This window comes from Malaclemys terrapin, chromosome 3, assembly GCF_027887155.1.
Source record: "Malaclemys terrapin pileata isolate rMalTer1 chromosome 3, rMalTer1.hap1, whole genome shotgun sequence".
Taxonomy (NCBI): domain Eukaryota; kingdom Metazoa; phylum Chordata; order Testudines; family Emydidae; genus Malaclemys; species Malaclemys terrapin.
Window position 1 is genome coordinate 208,614,339 of NC_071507.1, and position 17,942 is coordinate 208,632,280.

The 17,942-nt window shown below is 53.1% G+C and overlaps 2 protein-coding genes across 7 annotated transcripts in view; one reads left to right on the plus strand and one right to left on the minus strand.

Annotated features, from left to right (window-relative positions):
• The window catches only part of LOC128833876 (low density lipoprotein receptor adapter protein 1-like), a 29,686-nt gene extending 13,891 nt beyond the window's left edge, over positions 1–15,795 (minus strand). For 3 of the 5 annotated variants that reach the window (XM_054022109.1, XM_054022110.1, XM_054022107.1), the window contains exons 1-3: positions 15,684–15,795; positions 3,645–3,787; positions 2,828–2,940 (exon numbers count right to left, since the gene is read on the minus strand). In XM_054022109.1, the coding sequence (XP_053878084.1) occupies positions 2,828–2,940; positions 3,645–3,787; positions 15,684–15,768 (341 nt within the window). In that variant the 5' untranslated portion in view covers positions 15,769–15,795. Of the gene's footprint in view, positions 1–2,827; positions 2,941–3,644; positions 3,788–6,702; positions 6,845–12,097; positions 12,191–15,683 lie in introns of all 5 variants that reach the window. The other 2 variants (XM_054022112.1, XM_054022111.1) reach the window with 2 other exon arrangements.
• A 383-nt stretch (positions 15,796–16,178) lies between these two features.
• IFT172 (intraflagellar transport 172) overlaps positions 16,179–17,942 on the plus strand; it is a 120,426-nt gene continuing 118,662 nt past the window's right edge. For both annotated transcript variants that reach the window (XM_054022079.1, XM_054022080.1), the window contains exons 1-2: positions 16,179–16,333; positions 17,620–17,763. In XM_054022079.1, coding sequence (XP_053878054.1) covers positions 16,295–16,333; positions 17,620–17,763 — 183 coding nt within the window. In that variant the 5' untranslated portion in view covers positions 16,179–16,294. The remainder of the gene's footprint in view (positions 16,334–17,619; positions 17,764–17,942) is intronic.

A 17,942-nucleotide genomic window follows, 5' to 3' on the forward strand; every position in this document is an offset into this window, starting at 1 on the left:
ATCCTGGAGGATTATAAACTGTCCCCTGCCTGCCTCCTCCTGCACCACCCCCCTCCAAACCATGAATTTAAGCCCAGGCCCTGGAGCGCCTTGGAGAGAAGGACCAAGACCTTGAACTTGACTGCATATTCTGTGGGCAGCCAGTGTCGGGAGTGGTGCCCAGGTGTGCTGTGATCGCAGGAGCCCACGTTGCTGGGGAGAGGTGCTGCAGCAGGCTGAGCTAGCTGGAGTCCCCTCAGAGCCACAGGCTCCTGCTCCAGGTGTATTGCATTCGGTGATGCAGATGGCGGGAGATGAAGCCTGTATAACTGAGGCAGGTCATCATCTACCAGGATGGGGCAGGGTCTCCTAGCCCTGGAGGTGGTAGACAGCGTTACTCACAGCTGCAGTGAAGAATCCAGGAGTCTCCCAGACTACAAATTGAACTGAACTGACCAATTGTGGGTATGAACCTGCCATCAGGGGAGACTGCACCGGGGCTGTGAACTCCTTACAGTACTTTCCTCTGACACCAGCATCACCTTTGTCTCGCTCAGGATCAGTCCTCCATCCATCAACAGCAGATCATCCATCAGTGACACTGAACCCGTTTCCATCCTGTATCCTGGCCTGAATCCAGCTTGTGCCGAGTCCAGGATATTAGCTAAAGACAGAGGAAGAGCAGCTGGCTCGAGCTGAACCCAGGCAAGGCTGAAGTGATGGTGGGTGGAATGGGGAACACTTTGGAGAGTTGTCCAAAACATTGTCTTCAAAGCCCCTATTCTGAGCTGTGTCTAGCTTCAGGCTCCTGCTGGATCCTCACTGAGCTGACGACCAGGTAGCCTCCTTTCACCTCCAGCTTGCTAGGGAACCTCTCCTTCGGCCAGAAGAGGACCTGGCCACAGTCATCCACGCCTTCCTCATCTCCAGGCTGGATAATTGCAATTCACTTTGTCTGAAGCTGAATGTGAAGATGATGGACAGGCTCCAGGTGGTACATGGCTGGCTGCCTTCTCCATGGCCCAGGCCACTGTGGGTATGTCTACACAGCCCCCTAGACAGCACTTTGAAGCTGCGGCTCGGGCTCTGAAGCCTAAGGAGGAGGGTGGGCTTCAGAGCCCGAGTTCCAGCCTGAGCTGCAACTTCCAAGTGCTGCAATTCTAGCTATTCTTAGAGCGTTAGCGCGAGCCCCACTAACACAGGTGTGTCAACCCAGGCTGGGTGCTCGCTGCTGCAGGTTGTGTAGACAGACATGGCCTGTGCTCATGGCCCAGCACTGTCTTCCATAGGAACAAGTGACATAGGACTGCAAGGGACCTCTAGGATCACCAAGTCCCCTGCTATCAGACAACTCCAGTTCATACATTTATCAAGCTCTGTCAAAACTAGTCAGGTTATTTGCCTTCACTCCTCCTATTGGAAGGCTCCCAGTCAGCTTCCGATGCCAGTAGAAGGCCTTCATCCCAATCTTCAGAGCAATTACTAGATTAAGCCCCAGCTACAAAGACTGAATTTAATTGCTGACCCCCGTGCCAGTGTTGCTGCTGTGGGATGGCGCAGATCACAGAGCCCAGGACAAAACACGTGGGCTCTGGAGACAATGCACAGAGAAGAGGAACCAGCTATGTAACAAACTTCCAGGGGAGAGTAGGGGCATCCAGACTCAGCCTAGGAAACACTGCAAAACCTCTCTCTTGGAGGAGGCCTTTCCATCCTAAGAATGACACACACAGACTCCCTCCTTCTGCCCCCCCCCGGACAGACAGACACTCCTGACACAGACACCCATCCAACCCATGATATACAGAGACTCCCTCTTCCACAACACCCCCAACACAGATAACCCTCTTCTGCCCCACCCAGCCCGACAAACACCCTGCCAACCCACAACCCGCGCCACCCCTGCTTCCCAACACAGACCTTTCTCCACTCCCCATGCACCCCAACACAGATGCCCCTGGCTCCCCCAACATACTTACATCCCACCCTTCTGCCCCTCCAACCCTAATCAAACCAAAAAGAGAAAATCTCAACAAAAACCCCAAATCCAACTACCCCCTCCTAAGCAGAGTTTTGACAGTGAAAACAGAGATGCACCAGACACTCCAAGGAGACCACCAGGGACTATGTTATTGTTACTGATTTAATGTGGAACATGCTCAGATTCTACAGTGGTGGGCAGCACTATCAGACAGACAGGGCCCAGCTGTCTCTGCACTAAGCCCCATGCTACCATCCCACTGAACCTGTGCTGCATGCCGTCTCCTCAGTACGTGTGTGGGGTTTGGGCACGTGTGAGGCCAGTGGTTCAGGGTGCTGGGCAGCAGGTGACCCTGAAGAGGAAGTGTGTGTATGGGGGCAAAGGAAGCAGCATGGTAAGTGAACCTTCACTCGATAGACAAATGCAGGGTTCACGCCGCTGAAGCCTAGAACCTTCCACACCCTGCCCCTCCCCACGATGTGCAGGGCCGCATTCCCCCCAACCTCTATCCCCACCACAGCACATGTGGCCTGGCATCTCTCTCCTACCAATACACAGCATGTGGGGCCACCCACCTGCACCTGCCCCACTGCAGCCTGCCAGGGTGTGCACAGGTGCATCAAGTTCCACACCACAGCCTAGTGCAAAGTCAGCTGAGCTTGAGACCGGGACAGGGCACTAGGGTCACCAATGGGACAGGGCTGGAGGGCCGCTTGCTGACTAGGAAGGTGAAGGGAAGACACTCCCACTGACAAAGAGCACAGGGGACCACCTCCTGGTTGACAAAATCCTCCCACCTCTCCTCCCACCCCCTATTCCTAGTAGCCTAGTACCTTTCACTTTTCTGTTCTACTGCCCCCCACATACCTGTAAATGGAGACACACTCTATCATCTCCTTGGTCTCAGCGTCCTGCAATGAGATGCCCCTCGGAGAGACAGTCAGAATCACCTTCTGGAATTTCTTGGCTCCCACGCGAGCCTGGAGGCAGGGAGAGAGGAAATGCGAGGGGGAACTTTAGTCACTGACCAAAACCCAGTGAGTGATTCTCCATTGGAATCAGCAGTCCAGACCCTCTGCAACATCCCAGGCACTGGGATTTCAGCTAGCAAACGTCAGTACCATAGGAAGTGGGAAAAGCTGGGCCTGGGGTTCTGGCACTGATCTTGGAGCCAGGACTCCTGGGTTCTGTTCATACCTCTGCCATACTGCATGACCCTGGGCAGATCCCTTCCCCTCTCTGTACTCCAAGCTCCCCATCTATGTAACAGGGTTTAAGTCACTGATCAAGCTTCCCATTTGGAAAGTGCTTTGAGAGCCCCAGAGAAGGGGCTAGAGGCAGGCAGAGAGGGGGACCCTCTCTGTCCCCTGCATCCAAGTGAAACTGAGTCTCCCTCCCCAGAGAGCAAGGCCCCTGCTGGGCCCCCTCCTCTGCCTGGACAGGGGCCAGCTGCCATCTGAGGCTGCGGAGGCTTGACTCAGAGGGCAGGACACATGGGCTGTGGGACCATGAGCATGTTGGAAACAGAAGGTGAGAAGCTGAGAGGAGCATAGGGCCTGGGAAACAATCACTTAGCCCAGTTCCCCCTAATTCTGTGGGGCCGAGTCCCTAAATACTGACTTTCTTCAACCCCCCTCACCAGACAGGCAGAGACACTGAAGTTCAGCACTGGGGAGCATCTTACCATAGCGATGATCCGACGGATGGCATTGGCTGCCATGTCTTCTCCTTTGGGTTTCTCCACCAGCGTCATGCCCAGGTACTTGAGTGTGAAGCCAATCCCCTCCAGCAGGGGCTCCTGCATGTCGGCCCAGTTTTCCGGGAGCTCTGCAGAGGCACAGGGAGTGTGGTTAGTGTGAGTGATTACATGCACAAACAGCTACCACGCTGGTACCTGATGCACTGTTCCCAGCTTGATTCTCTCCAGCAATTTGTTACTATTTGCAGCAGGTGCCCTGCAGCAGAGTTAATGGCACTGTGGGCACGTCTCCTTCTGCAGCACCCCCTCTCAGTGCTGCTACCTGCACCAGAGGGTGCATTTAATTTCTCAGCTTTTTGTTTTTAAATGGGAAAAAATTCAATCCCATGATGCTCTAAGCTCCTTGTTCTGGAGGCATTTGCTCTACCAGCAGAACTTGTAAGCTCCTTGACCAACTGGTGCCTACACAGAGCCTGATCCTGTGAAATGCTCTGCTGAGAGCTCCCAGCTCCCATTGACTTTGCTGGGAGTGGTGGGTGCACTGCGTCTTGTAGGAACATATGAACGGCCAGACTGGGTCAAACCAAAGGTCCATCTAGCCCAGTATTCTGTCTTCCCACAGTGGCCAATGCCAGGTGCTTCAGAGGGAATGAACAGAACACGTAATCATCAAGTGATCCATTCCATTGCCTATTCCCAAGGACTGGCCCTTAACTCAGTGGCCACAGGTGCACCATGCACACAATAGTGTTCTCTACTGCACTTGCTCACTGCATTCTTTAAACAGTCACAGCTAGGTTAAATCAAAACCAGAGTCCTTGTTGTTGTTATCCAGAAGTCACAAGTCTGCTGGGGCATGGTCTTACTAGCAAGAGCTAAGCAGTCGGAGCAGGAGTCGGATGGGATATGCCTGCACCCTGAAGGCTAGGCAGCACCATGGCTCGAGGAAATATTTTGTTAGCCCTTCTCGAAGGTGAGAACTCAGGTACCTGCAAGAGAGGTGGGTTTTGGAGGGACTCGGAGGAGAAGACGGGAAGGGGCATCCAAACCTCGGGTGCTGCATGGGGGAGAGATGGGACATAAGAGCACTAGTCTTTGTTGAAGCCTACATCCTGCTGCCTTTTGAGATGCAGCCATCTTTCCTGTAGACACAGAATGCTTGTTTAGAAGCAGGAAGGTTCCCAATGACCAGCCCCCGGTTTCTCCTAGCACATCCAGCTAGCCTCTTTGAGAAAGAAGTAACCACAGGGCTTTGCCCTCTCATGGCAGGAGGCTCAGCGGAATGGGTTACATAATTACACATGACATATGGCTTGGAAAATAAGGTATGAATACATTTGAATCTCCATTTGTGCCACTCCAGCTTCAGCTTGGCTCCCACATGATCTAAGTAATCTTTGATCAACGGAAGTTCTCTATCTTTGACCAATAAATAGGTCTGTCATCTTTAAAGTACCATCACATTTGATATATGGAAGCAACTTTTAACGTGCTGAATGTTTCACTGATCTCGATGCTGTCCAGTAGCCAGTATTAGAAACAAATGGGAAGCTTAACAGGATGAACTGAGGCCCTGAACCTGCTGTTAGCAACCATTGTCCATGGATTTTAAACAGCACCAGCTAGGTTAGTTACAGGGAGGGGAACTACAGAAATGACAAGAAACAGGAGGCCAGGGCCTTACCCTTGTAGGGTAATGGGAATGGACCATTCAATACTGTAGTTGCACTCTTCTCTTCACACCCTCTGAAGCATCTGGCACTGGCTACAGTAAGAAGTTCAGGTACAGCGCTAAATGGATCACTGACCCAGTATGGTTGTTCTTATTGGTGAGTCAACCTGGGGGAAACCTGGGCTCCTAATAATATTGTGAACATCACATTGGCATGGATTTCCTCAGCACAGGGCAGGGTCTTTCCTGCTCCTTGCAGATGAGCCTCTTTTCAGAACCATGTTTCACCCCTTCCAGGAAGGCCCCAGTCCATGTGTCAGAGGCTCAGTTCAGTGCTGGAAATGGTTTGGACAAAGGCGTTTCCCACAGAGACAGTGTGAAAGCCCACATTCTAGATACTTCTAAGCAGGTTATGATCAAGAGCCCAACCCCACTCTGTAACGATGAGGCCTTTTCCTGTAGCCATATTAAGAGAGCAGGAGCCATGAGCCAAGAAGCAGAAAGTCATATCCTCACATTCCATCTAAATAACATTAAAACAATGTACTACCGGGCTGTTCAGAAGGCGATCCTGTCCGAATAGTGCCCACCATCACCAGATAAAGAAACAGATCTTAAGATGGTTAAAGAAAACTTTGTTTAATAGCATTCTCTGTGGCAAGAAATCAATTGTCAACAGTGTGGTTGTGAAATCCCTACTTCTTTATTGTTTTGTCTTTATGATCCCCATTTCTCTATTTTTTATCTGCATGGTCTCTGTCTAGTTCTTTGATTGTTTGTCTGTTGCATAATTAATTTTGTAAGGTGTAAATCAACTATGGTGGTGGGGCATAATTGGTTAAAGAATTGTTTTACAATGTTAGGACACCATCAGGTGGTCCAGAGACATCTATATGGAACACATCACGGGACACCATCAATACCACGTTGAGTAAACAAGACCACCGACCAGGGAAATAATCCACTTCCTCTCCTGATGAACCAAGGGACGCACCGCACCCATGTACTTATTCGCGACATTGATCCTGACTTGGACTCTTTATACATTCTATGGGTGGCGTACCCGAGCCCATTTATCCACTGATGCTTTAAAAAGCCGTGCACCCCAATCTGGGTCTATGGTGGTTATGTGATATGTATGTCTCTCGTGATCCTTGTAACGGATACCAGTAATCCCTCATAACTCAAGCTGGACCCCAGATGTACAGTCCCTCTTAACTTGTGTATATTTAATTTTAAACATTAACTTTAATAAAAATTTTACATATTTTAGTAAAATGATTGGTTAAAGTACAGCTAAGCAAGACTCAAGTTTCATTATATAAACTGAGGTCCAAAAGGAAGTTCTTTGGAACCAACTGTAGGACATACCCCAAAATCAGAGCTGTCAGACCCTGCCAATCACACCGTGCAGAAGCTGGAGCCCCCAGGTGGTCTGATCCTAACTGGCCATCAAGAAACGTTCATCTGCCTTATTGGGCGTGGTGAGCATTGTAGGCTTAGTGTGTGCATTCTGTTTTGGAGATTGTTAATAAATAGAGGTTAAGTAGGATATTACTGTGCAAGGCTCTTTCACTGGTAAAAGACCCCACAAACCCGCAAAAGATTAGGCCCTGAGCCCTAGCAATAGGCTATGGATGGCCTGGAGCCCTAAGAACTGGGAAAAGGTGGGGGTGCCTAAATCAACGAGGTTATGCCTTGAGCCCTAGGAACTAGGTAGAGGCGGAGTGTCCTAGAGTATGCAGGTAACAAATTTAGGGTAAAGTTGGGTGCCTTATACCTTGAGCAGACGGAAGGGTAAAGGTGGGTGCCCTAGAGTGTGTGTAACAGAGAACTGTGTGTGGGTAACAGCTCCGACTGCACTCAATAGGGACAGGCCCCAAACAGATCCTTGCAGGGCTAGAAGGGTTCATTCCTCTCATTCTGAGCACTGGTACTTGAGTGCTTGTGGGCCTCTACTCTGCCAGCCCTCTTGTCAAGGTGTCTCTGGTGCCATGAGTGAGGAGCTACAAGCTGCAGTGCCTTAAGGATGCTGATGAGACCCAGCTATAGAGAGTTCTTGCCTAAACTGATTAAACAATTTACCCAGGGCCTCGCAGACTGGGACCTGGCTGAGACTCAGTCCAGACAGCACTGAGGCATCACATGCAGGCTGGAGGGGTGGGGGAGAGAGGAAGGAAGCAAGGGGCAGAAACGGCTCTTTTGGCCCCGTTGTGCTCCCTGCCATTCAGTGCACAGGCTCCCAGCTCCGGGACTTGTTGGCTCCCCAGGTCTTATGGAGTCCAAGCAGCAGCCTGGCCAACAGCACTTTTTCTAACTGTGCTTAGCTAGAGGTGATTACTTTTCCTTCCGAGGGCAGGAATTTGCCCAGTTAACTAGACCAATGCAAACTTGAGCCTGGATCATGGCAGCACACTTTACATGGGGCAGCGTCATGGAGTCACCGGGCAATGCTCTGGAACCACTTCATATGAAGCCAGTCAGGACTCTAGGGGAGCCTCCTCTCTGTGAGTATACTGTCTCCAGGGCAAGAAGCTTACACAGCTTTGACCTTCCTGGGTCTGACCTCGAAGCATTCAGCATCCCCTTCTCATACCGAGCCCTGCCTGTGGGAAGCGCACCTGGGGAAGCCAGAGGGCCCTGCACCCCAATTCTGCAGTCAGACGTGACTCAGCCAGCCAGTAAAACAGAAGGTTTATATTAAACGACAGGAACACGGTCCAAAACACAGCTTGTAGGTACAGAAACCGGACTCCTAAGTCAGTCCACCTTGGTGCCACGGAGGCCAGACTCTGGGTCTGAGCCTCACTCTCTTTCCCCAGCCGGCTCCAAACTGAAACTCTCCAGCCCCTCCTCTGGCCTTTGTCTCTTTCCCAGGCCAGGAGGTCACCTGTTCTCTTTGTTCTTCAACACCTTCCGTTGGCACCTTTGCAGGGGAGGGGCCCAGGCCATCAGTTGCCAGTAGACAGGGTGGTGGTCATTCTCTGTGCAGTCAGCATCACACTGGCCCTCTAAGGCTCTGCAACAATCACACACCCTTATCCCACCACCTAGGCCTTGGCTACACTGGCGATTCACAGCGCTGCACTTGCTGCACTTAGGATGTGAAAAAACACCCCCCCTACGCGCAGCGCTGTAAAGAGCCAGTGTAATCAGCGCCTGCAGTGCTGCACGCTCTCTCGCAGCGCTGCAAGCTATTCCCCTCGGAGAGGTGGAGTACTTGCAGCCCTGCGAGAGAGTTCTCGCAGCGCTGGTGGCGCGACTACACTCGTGCTTCACAGCGCTGCCACGGCAGCGCTGTGAATCTGCGAGTGTAGCCAAGGCCCTAGCTACTTAAGAAATGCATACGGGAAACAGACACCCACACAGTATTCAGAGAAAACATCATGAACATTCCCACTTTGTCACAGGCAGCATTTGGAAATTCCAGCTAGTGCCGGATGCAGCCCTCATGCTAAGCAGAATATTCCACCCGCACACAGAGATCTATGCTGCTCCTAAGTCACTGGGTTAGATTTGAGCCCCACTTGGTTTGAAGTTAGCGATAATCTTGTTCATAGACACTCCTGGTGGATGAACAGGCTCCAGAGCAGCTTGCTGTTGAGTGTATAATCGAAGTGGATTAACTGCATAAGAAGTTTATAATCTTCACTTTCTGTAATATTTGTAATTGAATTAATTCTACATGTGTATGGTCAGGAGACTTGTGAAGATCTAAATAAACCAAAATATGCTCCTAGTGCTTTAATCACTCTTGTCTGACAATCAGATTTTCTGCTATTATCTTGTAAATGATTTTCTCCATTACAGTAACACTCAGCAGCCCCAACCAGAATTGGTGCCCCATTGTGCTGAGCGGGGTATAAACAAGATTGTAAACACTGGTGGAGGCACTATCTAAATAGGAACATGGCATGATGGTGAATACGGAAGACAACTAGGGACCAGTGAGACAGGGCCACATACATTAAATGTACAACTTGGAGACTACACTAAGGCATTACTAGCCATGATCACAAGGCAGCTTACCATGGGCAAAAGTGTGATTAAAACAATGGGAGCACATTTTTGTTTCTTGACCTACTTTTCGCCTTCCATGCACTTTTCATTCCCCCAAGATTTTGCTAAAACTTTCCAGGGCCATTCCCCTCTGGCCCAAACATGCAGCATGTGTGTGGAAAAAGTGTAGTGTGCAGGAGTCTGAGCATGAGAAGAGGGGCATATGAGCGGTAACATATCGACTGGAATCCAGCGTAATAGCTTTATATGCCATTGTTTGGACACAATCTGTACAGAGCCTACATGGCCCATTGCCCAAGGATCCAGGCAGAAGGCACATTAACAAGGAGACTGCTCTGAGTGCATGGCAGGTGTGAATCAGTGGGAGAACAGCCTTGTACAGAGCACAGAACCATCTGGACAGCGTAAGCCTTCCCAGGAAACCTTCTCAGTCCCTGCCTCCTCGAGCGTCTTTCAGTAGCTGAATCAAGGTCACTTGCTTCAAAAAGTAGGGCAAAAAACTGCTAGTTAGAAAGGGGAGGATTCAATTGTAAGTTAAAACTAAATAAATGGGGCCAGGCTAGGATCTCCCTTCTGCCCAGCTCCACACACATGGCTGGGCTGGCATCCCCCAGGTCAGGCTGGCTCAGTGTCTATGTCCTACATTAAGATCCTTTTGCCCCTTCAGCTTTGTGTGTGGTCTCTACCTGCGTGGTTACGGATCAGGGGATTCAGGGGTAGCCCATCCCCACTGGAGTATCAGGGTGCATGTGTGTGAGGTCTCCAGCCATCCCCATGGGGTTGGGCTCATGCTGGCTCAGGCCCCACCTGCTAGAGCTCTCTAGCTCTTTGCAGCTCTCCAGAGGCAGGAGGCTGCTGAGCTTTCACAGCTTCCTGTAGCTTAGCAACATGCTCCTGCTATCACCAACTGTTCCACTTTCATCTGCACTCAGGGGAGCTGGGGGGGGGGGGGGTCTGGAAAAAAGTGAGTCTCCAAAGGCAGAACAAGGCCAGGAGCACAAAGTGCTCTCACCACAGCATTCAGGCTCTGCACAATCTCCTCTTGAAGACAGTCTGGCCTGCCCATCCCACGATCCAAATAGCATAAACTTTCGTGGGCTAAAACTCACTTCATCAGATGCATGGAGTGGAAAATACAGTAGGAACACACACACACCATGAAAAGATGGATGTTGCCATACCAACTCTAACAAGACAAATCAATTAAATTGGTCTATTATCAGCAAGAGGAAAAAAAACTTTTGTGGTGGTAATCAGGATGGCCCATTTCAAACAGTTGACAAGAAGGTGTGAGTAACAGTAGGGGGAAAATTAGCATGGGGAAATAGTTTTTAGTTTGCGTAATGACCCATCCACTCCCAGTCTCTATTCAAGCCCCAATTAATGGTATCTAGTTTGCAAATTAATTCCAGTTCTGCAGTTTCTCGTTGGAGTCTGTTTTTGAAGTTTTTTTGTTGAAGAACTGCCAGTTTTAGGTCTGCAATTGAGTATCCAGGGAGGTTGAAGTGTTCTCCGACTGGTTTTTGAATGTTATCATTCTTGATGTTTGATTTGTGTCCATTTATTCTTTTGCATAGAGACTGTACAGTTTGGCCAATGTACATGGCAGAGGGGCATTGCTGGCACATGATGGCATATATCACATTGGCAGATGTGCAGGTGAACGAGCCCCTGATGGTGTGGCTGATGTGATTAGATCCTATGATGGTGTCCCTTGAATAGATATGTGGACAGAGTTGGCAACAGGGTTTGTTGCAAGGATAGGTTCCTGGGTTAGTGTTTTTTGTTATGTGATGTGTGGTTGCTGGTGAGTATTTGCTTCAGATTCAGGGGCTGTCTGTAAGCGAGGACTGGCCTGTCTCCCAAGGTCTGTGAGAGTGAGGGATTGTCCTTCAGGATAGGTTTTAGATCCTTGATGATGCGCTGGAGAGGTTTTAGTTGGGGGCTGAAGGTGACAGCTAGTGGCGTTCTGTTACTTTTTTTGCTGGGCCTCTCCTGTAGTAGCTGACTTCTGGATACTCTTCTGGCTCTGTCAACCTGTTTCTTCACTTCAGCAGGTGGGTCTTGTAGTTTTAAGAATGCTTGATAGAGATCCTGTAGGTGTTTGTCTGAGGGACTGGAGAAAATGCGGTTCTATCTTCGAGCTTGGCTGTAGACAATGGATCGTGTAATGTGGTCTGGATGAACTGTTTGAAATGGGCCATCCTGATTACCACTACAAAAGGTTTTTTCCCTCCTGCTGATGATAGCCCACTTTAATTGATTTGTATGGCAACCCCCATCTTTACATGTTCTCTGTATATATATCTTCCTACTGTATTTTCCACTCCATGTATCTGATGAAGTGGGTTTTAGCCCACAAAAGCTTATGCCCAAATAAATTTGTTAGTCTCTAAGGTGCCACAAGGACTCCTTGTTGTTTTAGTGTGGGAATTTAACTATCCAGCCATGTCCCTCTTTCCCACCCTTCCTATGCTGCAACAGTGGCAGCGTTGTGTTCCTGAATCTGCCTCAAACAATATCCTAAGAGGTGTAATTGTCCAGATTATCCCAATGGGATGGTGATTCTGAAGCCCAGTGTCATCATTCATTATTTTACTACTGATCATTTTAGCAGAAATAGCCAGTTAATGTGCTGATTTCTTGCCGTAGAAAGGGAGGGCAATGAGGAGTTCAATCCCCTCCCTCTTTCTTTTGAATTTAAAGTCAGTTCCATCATAATGGGAGGGAAAGAGGAGCTGCCTACCTCCTGGGTGCCAAGAACTCAAGCTGTCTTTCCCTAATCATCAGTCCCCTTCATGGATACAAAAATATGCAGCATATTGAAAATGTGACCACTCTGTAAAACAAATTAATGTACTATGAAATGAGGTTCTCTGTACTGACTGTATTACGCTTCATATCAAATTCAAAAATTGATATTTCTATTGTATTTGTTAATTGACATGGATGCACTTTGCATCCTAAAACTGCAAGCTCCATGGGGCGGGGCCAGCATTTGTCTAGCACCACCCAGGACAGTGGAGCCCCATCCCAAATGGGGTCTTTGGGCACTAAACACAAAGACAGTACCAGCCACATATCCACATCCATTAGTATAAAATTATCTAGGAGACAAGAGATTAACCCTTGGAGTCTGGGATCTGAGATAGCACCATGTCCCCTCTCAGAGGTGCCTGGGAACCCTTGAGATCTGGAGTGCTGAAGGAACATGACCCGATTCCCAGAGGGTCTGGGCAATTGTTATTGGGCCCCTTTAGCACCAGGTCACTGGGGTTTTTGAGTGATGGGACTGCAGCATTTGGGGCAGTTCAATTGTGTTCGGAAAGATGCCCCCCCCCTTTTTATTCACTGCCCCACGGTCTGAGTGCAGGGTCATCTCTGACTGCAGAGAGAAGCAGGGGTCCCAAACTGGCATTCCATTACCCAAGGGGATAGTGTTATGGACACTCCCAGCCCATGAGATTAGGGCTCAGACTCATAGTGTCTCTGCAGCCTGCAGGCAGCCCTGCTTAGACCAGTGGTTTTCAAACTTTTTTTCTGGGGACCCAGTTGAAGAACATTGTTGATGCATGCGAAGCAACGGAGCTGTGGATGAGGGGTGTGGGAGGGGCTCAGGGCTGGGGCAGGAGGTTGTGGTGAGGACCGTGGGGTGGGGCCACAAATGAGGGGTTCAGGGTGTGGGAGGGGCTCTGGGCTGGGGCATGCGAGGGGTACAGGGCTCTGGGCTGGGGCTGCAGGCTCTGGGGTGGAGTCAGGGATGAGGAGTTTGCAGTGCAGGAAGGGATTCCAGGTTTTGGGGGGCTCAGGGCTGGGGCAGAGGATTGGGGCATGGGGTTGGGGCACGGACTTACCTCTGTCAGAGGCACAGCCGGGGTGCACCGCAGACCGTGCTGCTCCTCGGAAGCAGCCAGCAGCAGGCACCATCCCCGGCCCCCAATTCCCATTGGCCTGAGCTGGTGCTCAGGGCGGGGGCAGCGCACGGAGCCCTGTGGCCCCCCTGCCTAGACACCGGACCTGCTGCTGGCCGCTTCCGGGGTACAGCGCAGTGTCAGAAAAGGTAGGCACTAGCTTGCCTTAACTGGGCAGCACTGCCGATGGGTCAGCGGTGCTGACCTCAGCAAGGTGACCCAGCACTTAACATGCCACGACCCAGTAGTGGGTCACGACCCATGGTTTTAAAAACACTGGCTTAGACCATTGAGTGTCCTGAGATATAGGGGTGGGGGCACAGACACTAGCTCCCCCAGCAATGCCATGGCTCCTCCTGCTTGTGGGCCCCCTGGAACTCATTGCCCCCCAGCTGGGGGGAAAGAAAAAGAGCCCCACCAGCCAGATTCACCCACAGATCTAAGTCCGCACTCTCACTGGCCCCCACCTTCAATATCCCCACCCTGCCCTCACCCTCAATACTCCCACAGCCCCCAACCCCGCCCTCAGCACACTCACAATCCCTTCAGTATCCTACACCACCCTCAGCATCCCCCCGAATACTCCCATAGCCCTCCACCCTGCCCTCACCCTCAACCCCCCCCGTCAGTACCCCCATAGCCCCCCTCAATACCCCCATAGCCCCCCTCAATACCCCTCACACCCCTCAGTACCCCACCCTGCCCTCCCCTTCAGTAACCCCACAGCTTCCCTCAGTGCCCCCACCCCACCCTCAATACCCACAACCCCCCCTCTGTACCACCCACCCCACCCTCCCCTTCAGTAACACCACAGGCCACATTCACCCTCAATACTCCCACAGCCCCACACTCAATATCCCCACAGCTCCCCTCAGTACCCCACCCTCGTTCTCAGTACCCCCATGGCCCCCTTAGTGCCATACCCTGCCCTCAGTAACCCCCCTGCCCTTGCCCTCAATACCCCACAGCCCCCGAGTGCCCCCACCCCTCAGTGCCCCCACCCTCGCCTTCAGTAACCCCACAGCCCCCTCAGTGCCCCCACCCCACCCTCAATACCCCACAGCCCCCTCAGTGCCCCCACCCCTCAGTGCCCCACCCTTGCCTTCAGTAACCCCACAGCCCCCTCAGTACCCCCACCCCACCAATACCCCACAGCCCCCTCAGTGCCCCCACCCCTCAGTGCCCCCACCCTCGCCTTCAGTAACCCCCCTGCCCTTGCCCTCAATACCCCACAGCCCCCCTCAGTGCCCCCACCCCACCCTCAATACCTCCCACACCCCTCTGTACCACCCACCCCACCCTCGCCTTCAGTAACCCCACAGCCCCCTCAGTACCCCCACCCCACCAATACCCCACAGCCCCCGAGTGCCCCCACCCCTCAGTGCCCCCACCCTCGCCTTCAGTAACCCCACAGCCCCCTCAGTACCCCCACCCCACCAATACCCCACAGCCCCCGAGTGCCCCCACCCCTCAGTGCCCCCACCCTCGCCTTCAGTAACCCCACAGCCCCCTCAGTACCCCCACCCCACCCTCAATACCCCACAGCCCCCTCAGTGCCCCCACCCCACCAATACCCCACAGCCCCCTCAGTGCCCCCACCCCTCAGTGCCCCACCCTTGCCTTCAGTAACCCCCCTGCCCTTGCCCTCAATACCCCACAGCCCCCCTCAGTGCCCCCACCCCCACCCTCAATACCTCCCACACCCCTCTGTACCACCCACCCCACCCTCGCCTTCAGTAACCCCACAGCCCCCTCAGTACCCCCACCCCACCAATACCCCACAGCCCCCGAGTGCCCCCACCCCTCAGTGCCCCCACCCTCGCCTTCAGTAACCCCACAGCCCCCTCAGTGCCCCCACCCCACCCTCAATACCCCACAGCCCCCTCAGTGCCCCCACCCCTCAGTGCCCCACCCTCGCCTTCAGTAACCCCACAGCCCCCTCAGTACCCCCACCCCACCCTCAATACCCCACAGCCCCCCTCAGTGCCCCCACCCCACCCTCAATACCTCCCACACCCCTCTGTACCACCCACCCCACCCTCGCCTTCAGTAACCCCACAGCCCCCTCAGTACCCCCACCCCACCAATACCCCACAGCCCCCGAGTGCCCCCACCCCTCAGTGCCCCCACCCTCGCCTTCAGTAACCCCACAGCCCCCTCAGTGCCCCCACCCCACCCTCAATACCCCACAGCCCCCTCAGTGCCCCCACCCCTCAGTGCCCCACCCTCGCCTTCAGTAACCCCACAGCCCCCTCAGTGCCCCCACCCCACCAATACCCCACAGCCCCCTCAGTGCCCCCACCCCACCCTCAATACCCCACAGCCCCCTCAGTGCCCCCACCCCTCAGTGCCCCACCCTCCCCTTCAGTAACCCCACCCTCCCCCCATTCCACCCCACAGCCCCCGTACGCCCCCACTCACTGCGGTGCCAGCAGAGCCCCAGGCCGTGGCGGGCGAGTCGGGGGCTCCGCAGCACGGCGCGTCCCGCCGCCCGCAGCGCCTCCATCCCCGCGGCTGTGCCGGGCAGCCCCCGTCGGAGCCGGGCGGGGCGGGGCGGGGCGGGGGCGGGGCCTGCGAGGGGGCGTGGCCAGCGCGCGCTCCCGACCCAGCCCCGCGGGACACGCCGAGCCGATCGAGCACGCGACTGGCTCTGGGGGCGGGGCTTGCGGTGTGGGAGAGCCTGGGGAGAGCAGGCGGGCTGAGTGGGCGTGGCTTGTGGAAGAGGGTGGGGCTCACTGCTGATAGAGGCGGGGCTCTGTGAATGGGCGGGGCTTGTGGCTGAGGCGAAGCCACCGGCCGTTGCACGTGAGGGCGGAGTCTATACACCTAACCCTTCCGCCGCCCTGAGGCGCGGCCTGGCTTGGCGCATGCGCGGTGCGGGTCGCTCCCTGTGACGTAGCCTGTTTGTGTGCTGGGTGTGCGCGTGCCGTCAGTTGCTGGGGTGTTCGGCAGCCTGTTACCGGGGCAACGCGGAGGCGGGAGACGCGGAGCCAGAGTGGCCCCTTGGCCGGGCTGGCGCGAGAGGCCTCGGGATGCAGCTGCGGCACGTGCGGACGCTGCTCACCCCCCAGGTCAGCCCCCGCTCCCGGGCAGCTGCGGGCGGGACCCAGGAGTCCGGGCGCGGGAGGGGCGAGGCGGGTCGGGGGGGTCGGAGCGTGGGGATAGTTTCACACACGTCACGACGGGCCTGTGGAACTGCCCGCCACAGGACGCGCCTTCTCAGGGGTCCATCCAGAGCTCGGGGTGGGCTGCGAGCCCTTCTGCTCCAGGGCGGGGCTGGGGGAACCTTTCCCTGGGCAGGGGCCCCTCATGGCCGCTGCGGGGTCTGCACCTGCCCCTAAAGCAGGGGCTGCCGGCGGACAGGAGATCCTGTGGATTAGATGGACAAGTGCAAAGTAATGCACATTGGAAAACAATCCCAGCAGCCGTGTTAGTCTGTATCTGCAACAAGAACAGGAGGACTTGTGGCACCTGAGAGACTAACACATTTATTGGAGCATAAGCTTTCGTGGGCTACAGCCCACTTCTTCGGATGCATAGAAAGGAACATACAATAAGACGATTCGATATACACATACAGAGAACATGAAAAGGTGGAAGTTGCCCTACCGACTCTAAGAGGCTAATTAATTAAGATGATCTATTATCAGCGGGGGGGGGGGGGGGGGAACTTTTGTAGTGATAATCAAGATGGCCCATTTCAGACAGTTGACAAGAAGGTGTGAGGATACTTAACATGGGGAAATAGGTTCATTTTGTGTAATGACCCAGCCAGTCCCAGTCTCTATTCAAGCCCCAATTAATGGTATCTAGTTTGCAAATTAATTCCAGTTCAGCAGTTTCTCATTGGAGTCTGTTTTTGAAGCTTTTCTGTTGCAAAATTGCCACCTTTAAGTCTGTTACTGAGTGACCAGAGAGGTTGAAGTGTTCTCCTGCTGGTTTTTGAATGATATGATTCCTGATGTCAGATTTGTGTCCATTTATTCTTTTGCGTAGAGACTGTCTGGTTTGGCCAATGTACATGGCAGAGTTGGCAATCCCAACTATACATATAAAATGATGGGGTCTAAATTAGCTGTTACCACTCAAGAAAAGAGGTCTTGGAGTCAATGGCTATTAGCCAGGCTGGGCAGGGATGGTGTCCCTAGCCTCTGTTTGCCAGAAGCTGGGAATGGGTGACAGGGGATGGATCATTTGATGATTCCCCCTATTCTGTTCATTCCCTCTGGGGCATCTGGCATTGGCCTCTGTTGGAAGACAGGATACTGGGCTAGATGGACCTTTGGTCTGACCCAGTATGGCCATTCTTATGGACCCTGGTCCGGTCCAGACTGGCAATGGCTGTGTTTTCTTCCAGGATGGTGCTGCAAAGGTCACCTGCATGGCTTGGTCCTACAACAATGCCAAGTTTGCTGTCTGCACTGTAGACAGGGTCGTGCTTCTGTATGATGAACATGGAGAGAGACGGGATAAATTTTCCACCAAGCCTGCTGATACAAAGGTAAAGAGATTGTTTCTTTGCTTCTGTGTAACTGGGCACCCTACCTTCTTGGTCTGTGAGTTATGGATACTTTGCATGCTGCTATGCAGGGCAGTTTTTTGGCAGTAGCAGAGCAACTTGTAAGTTGCTCCATACTTTTCAGAGGGCTCATAACAGCTTGAAATGCTACACCACATTTT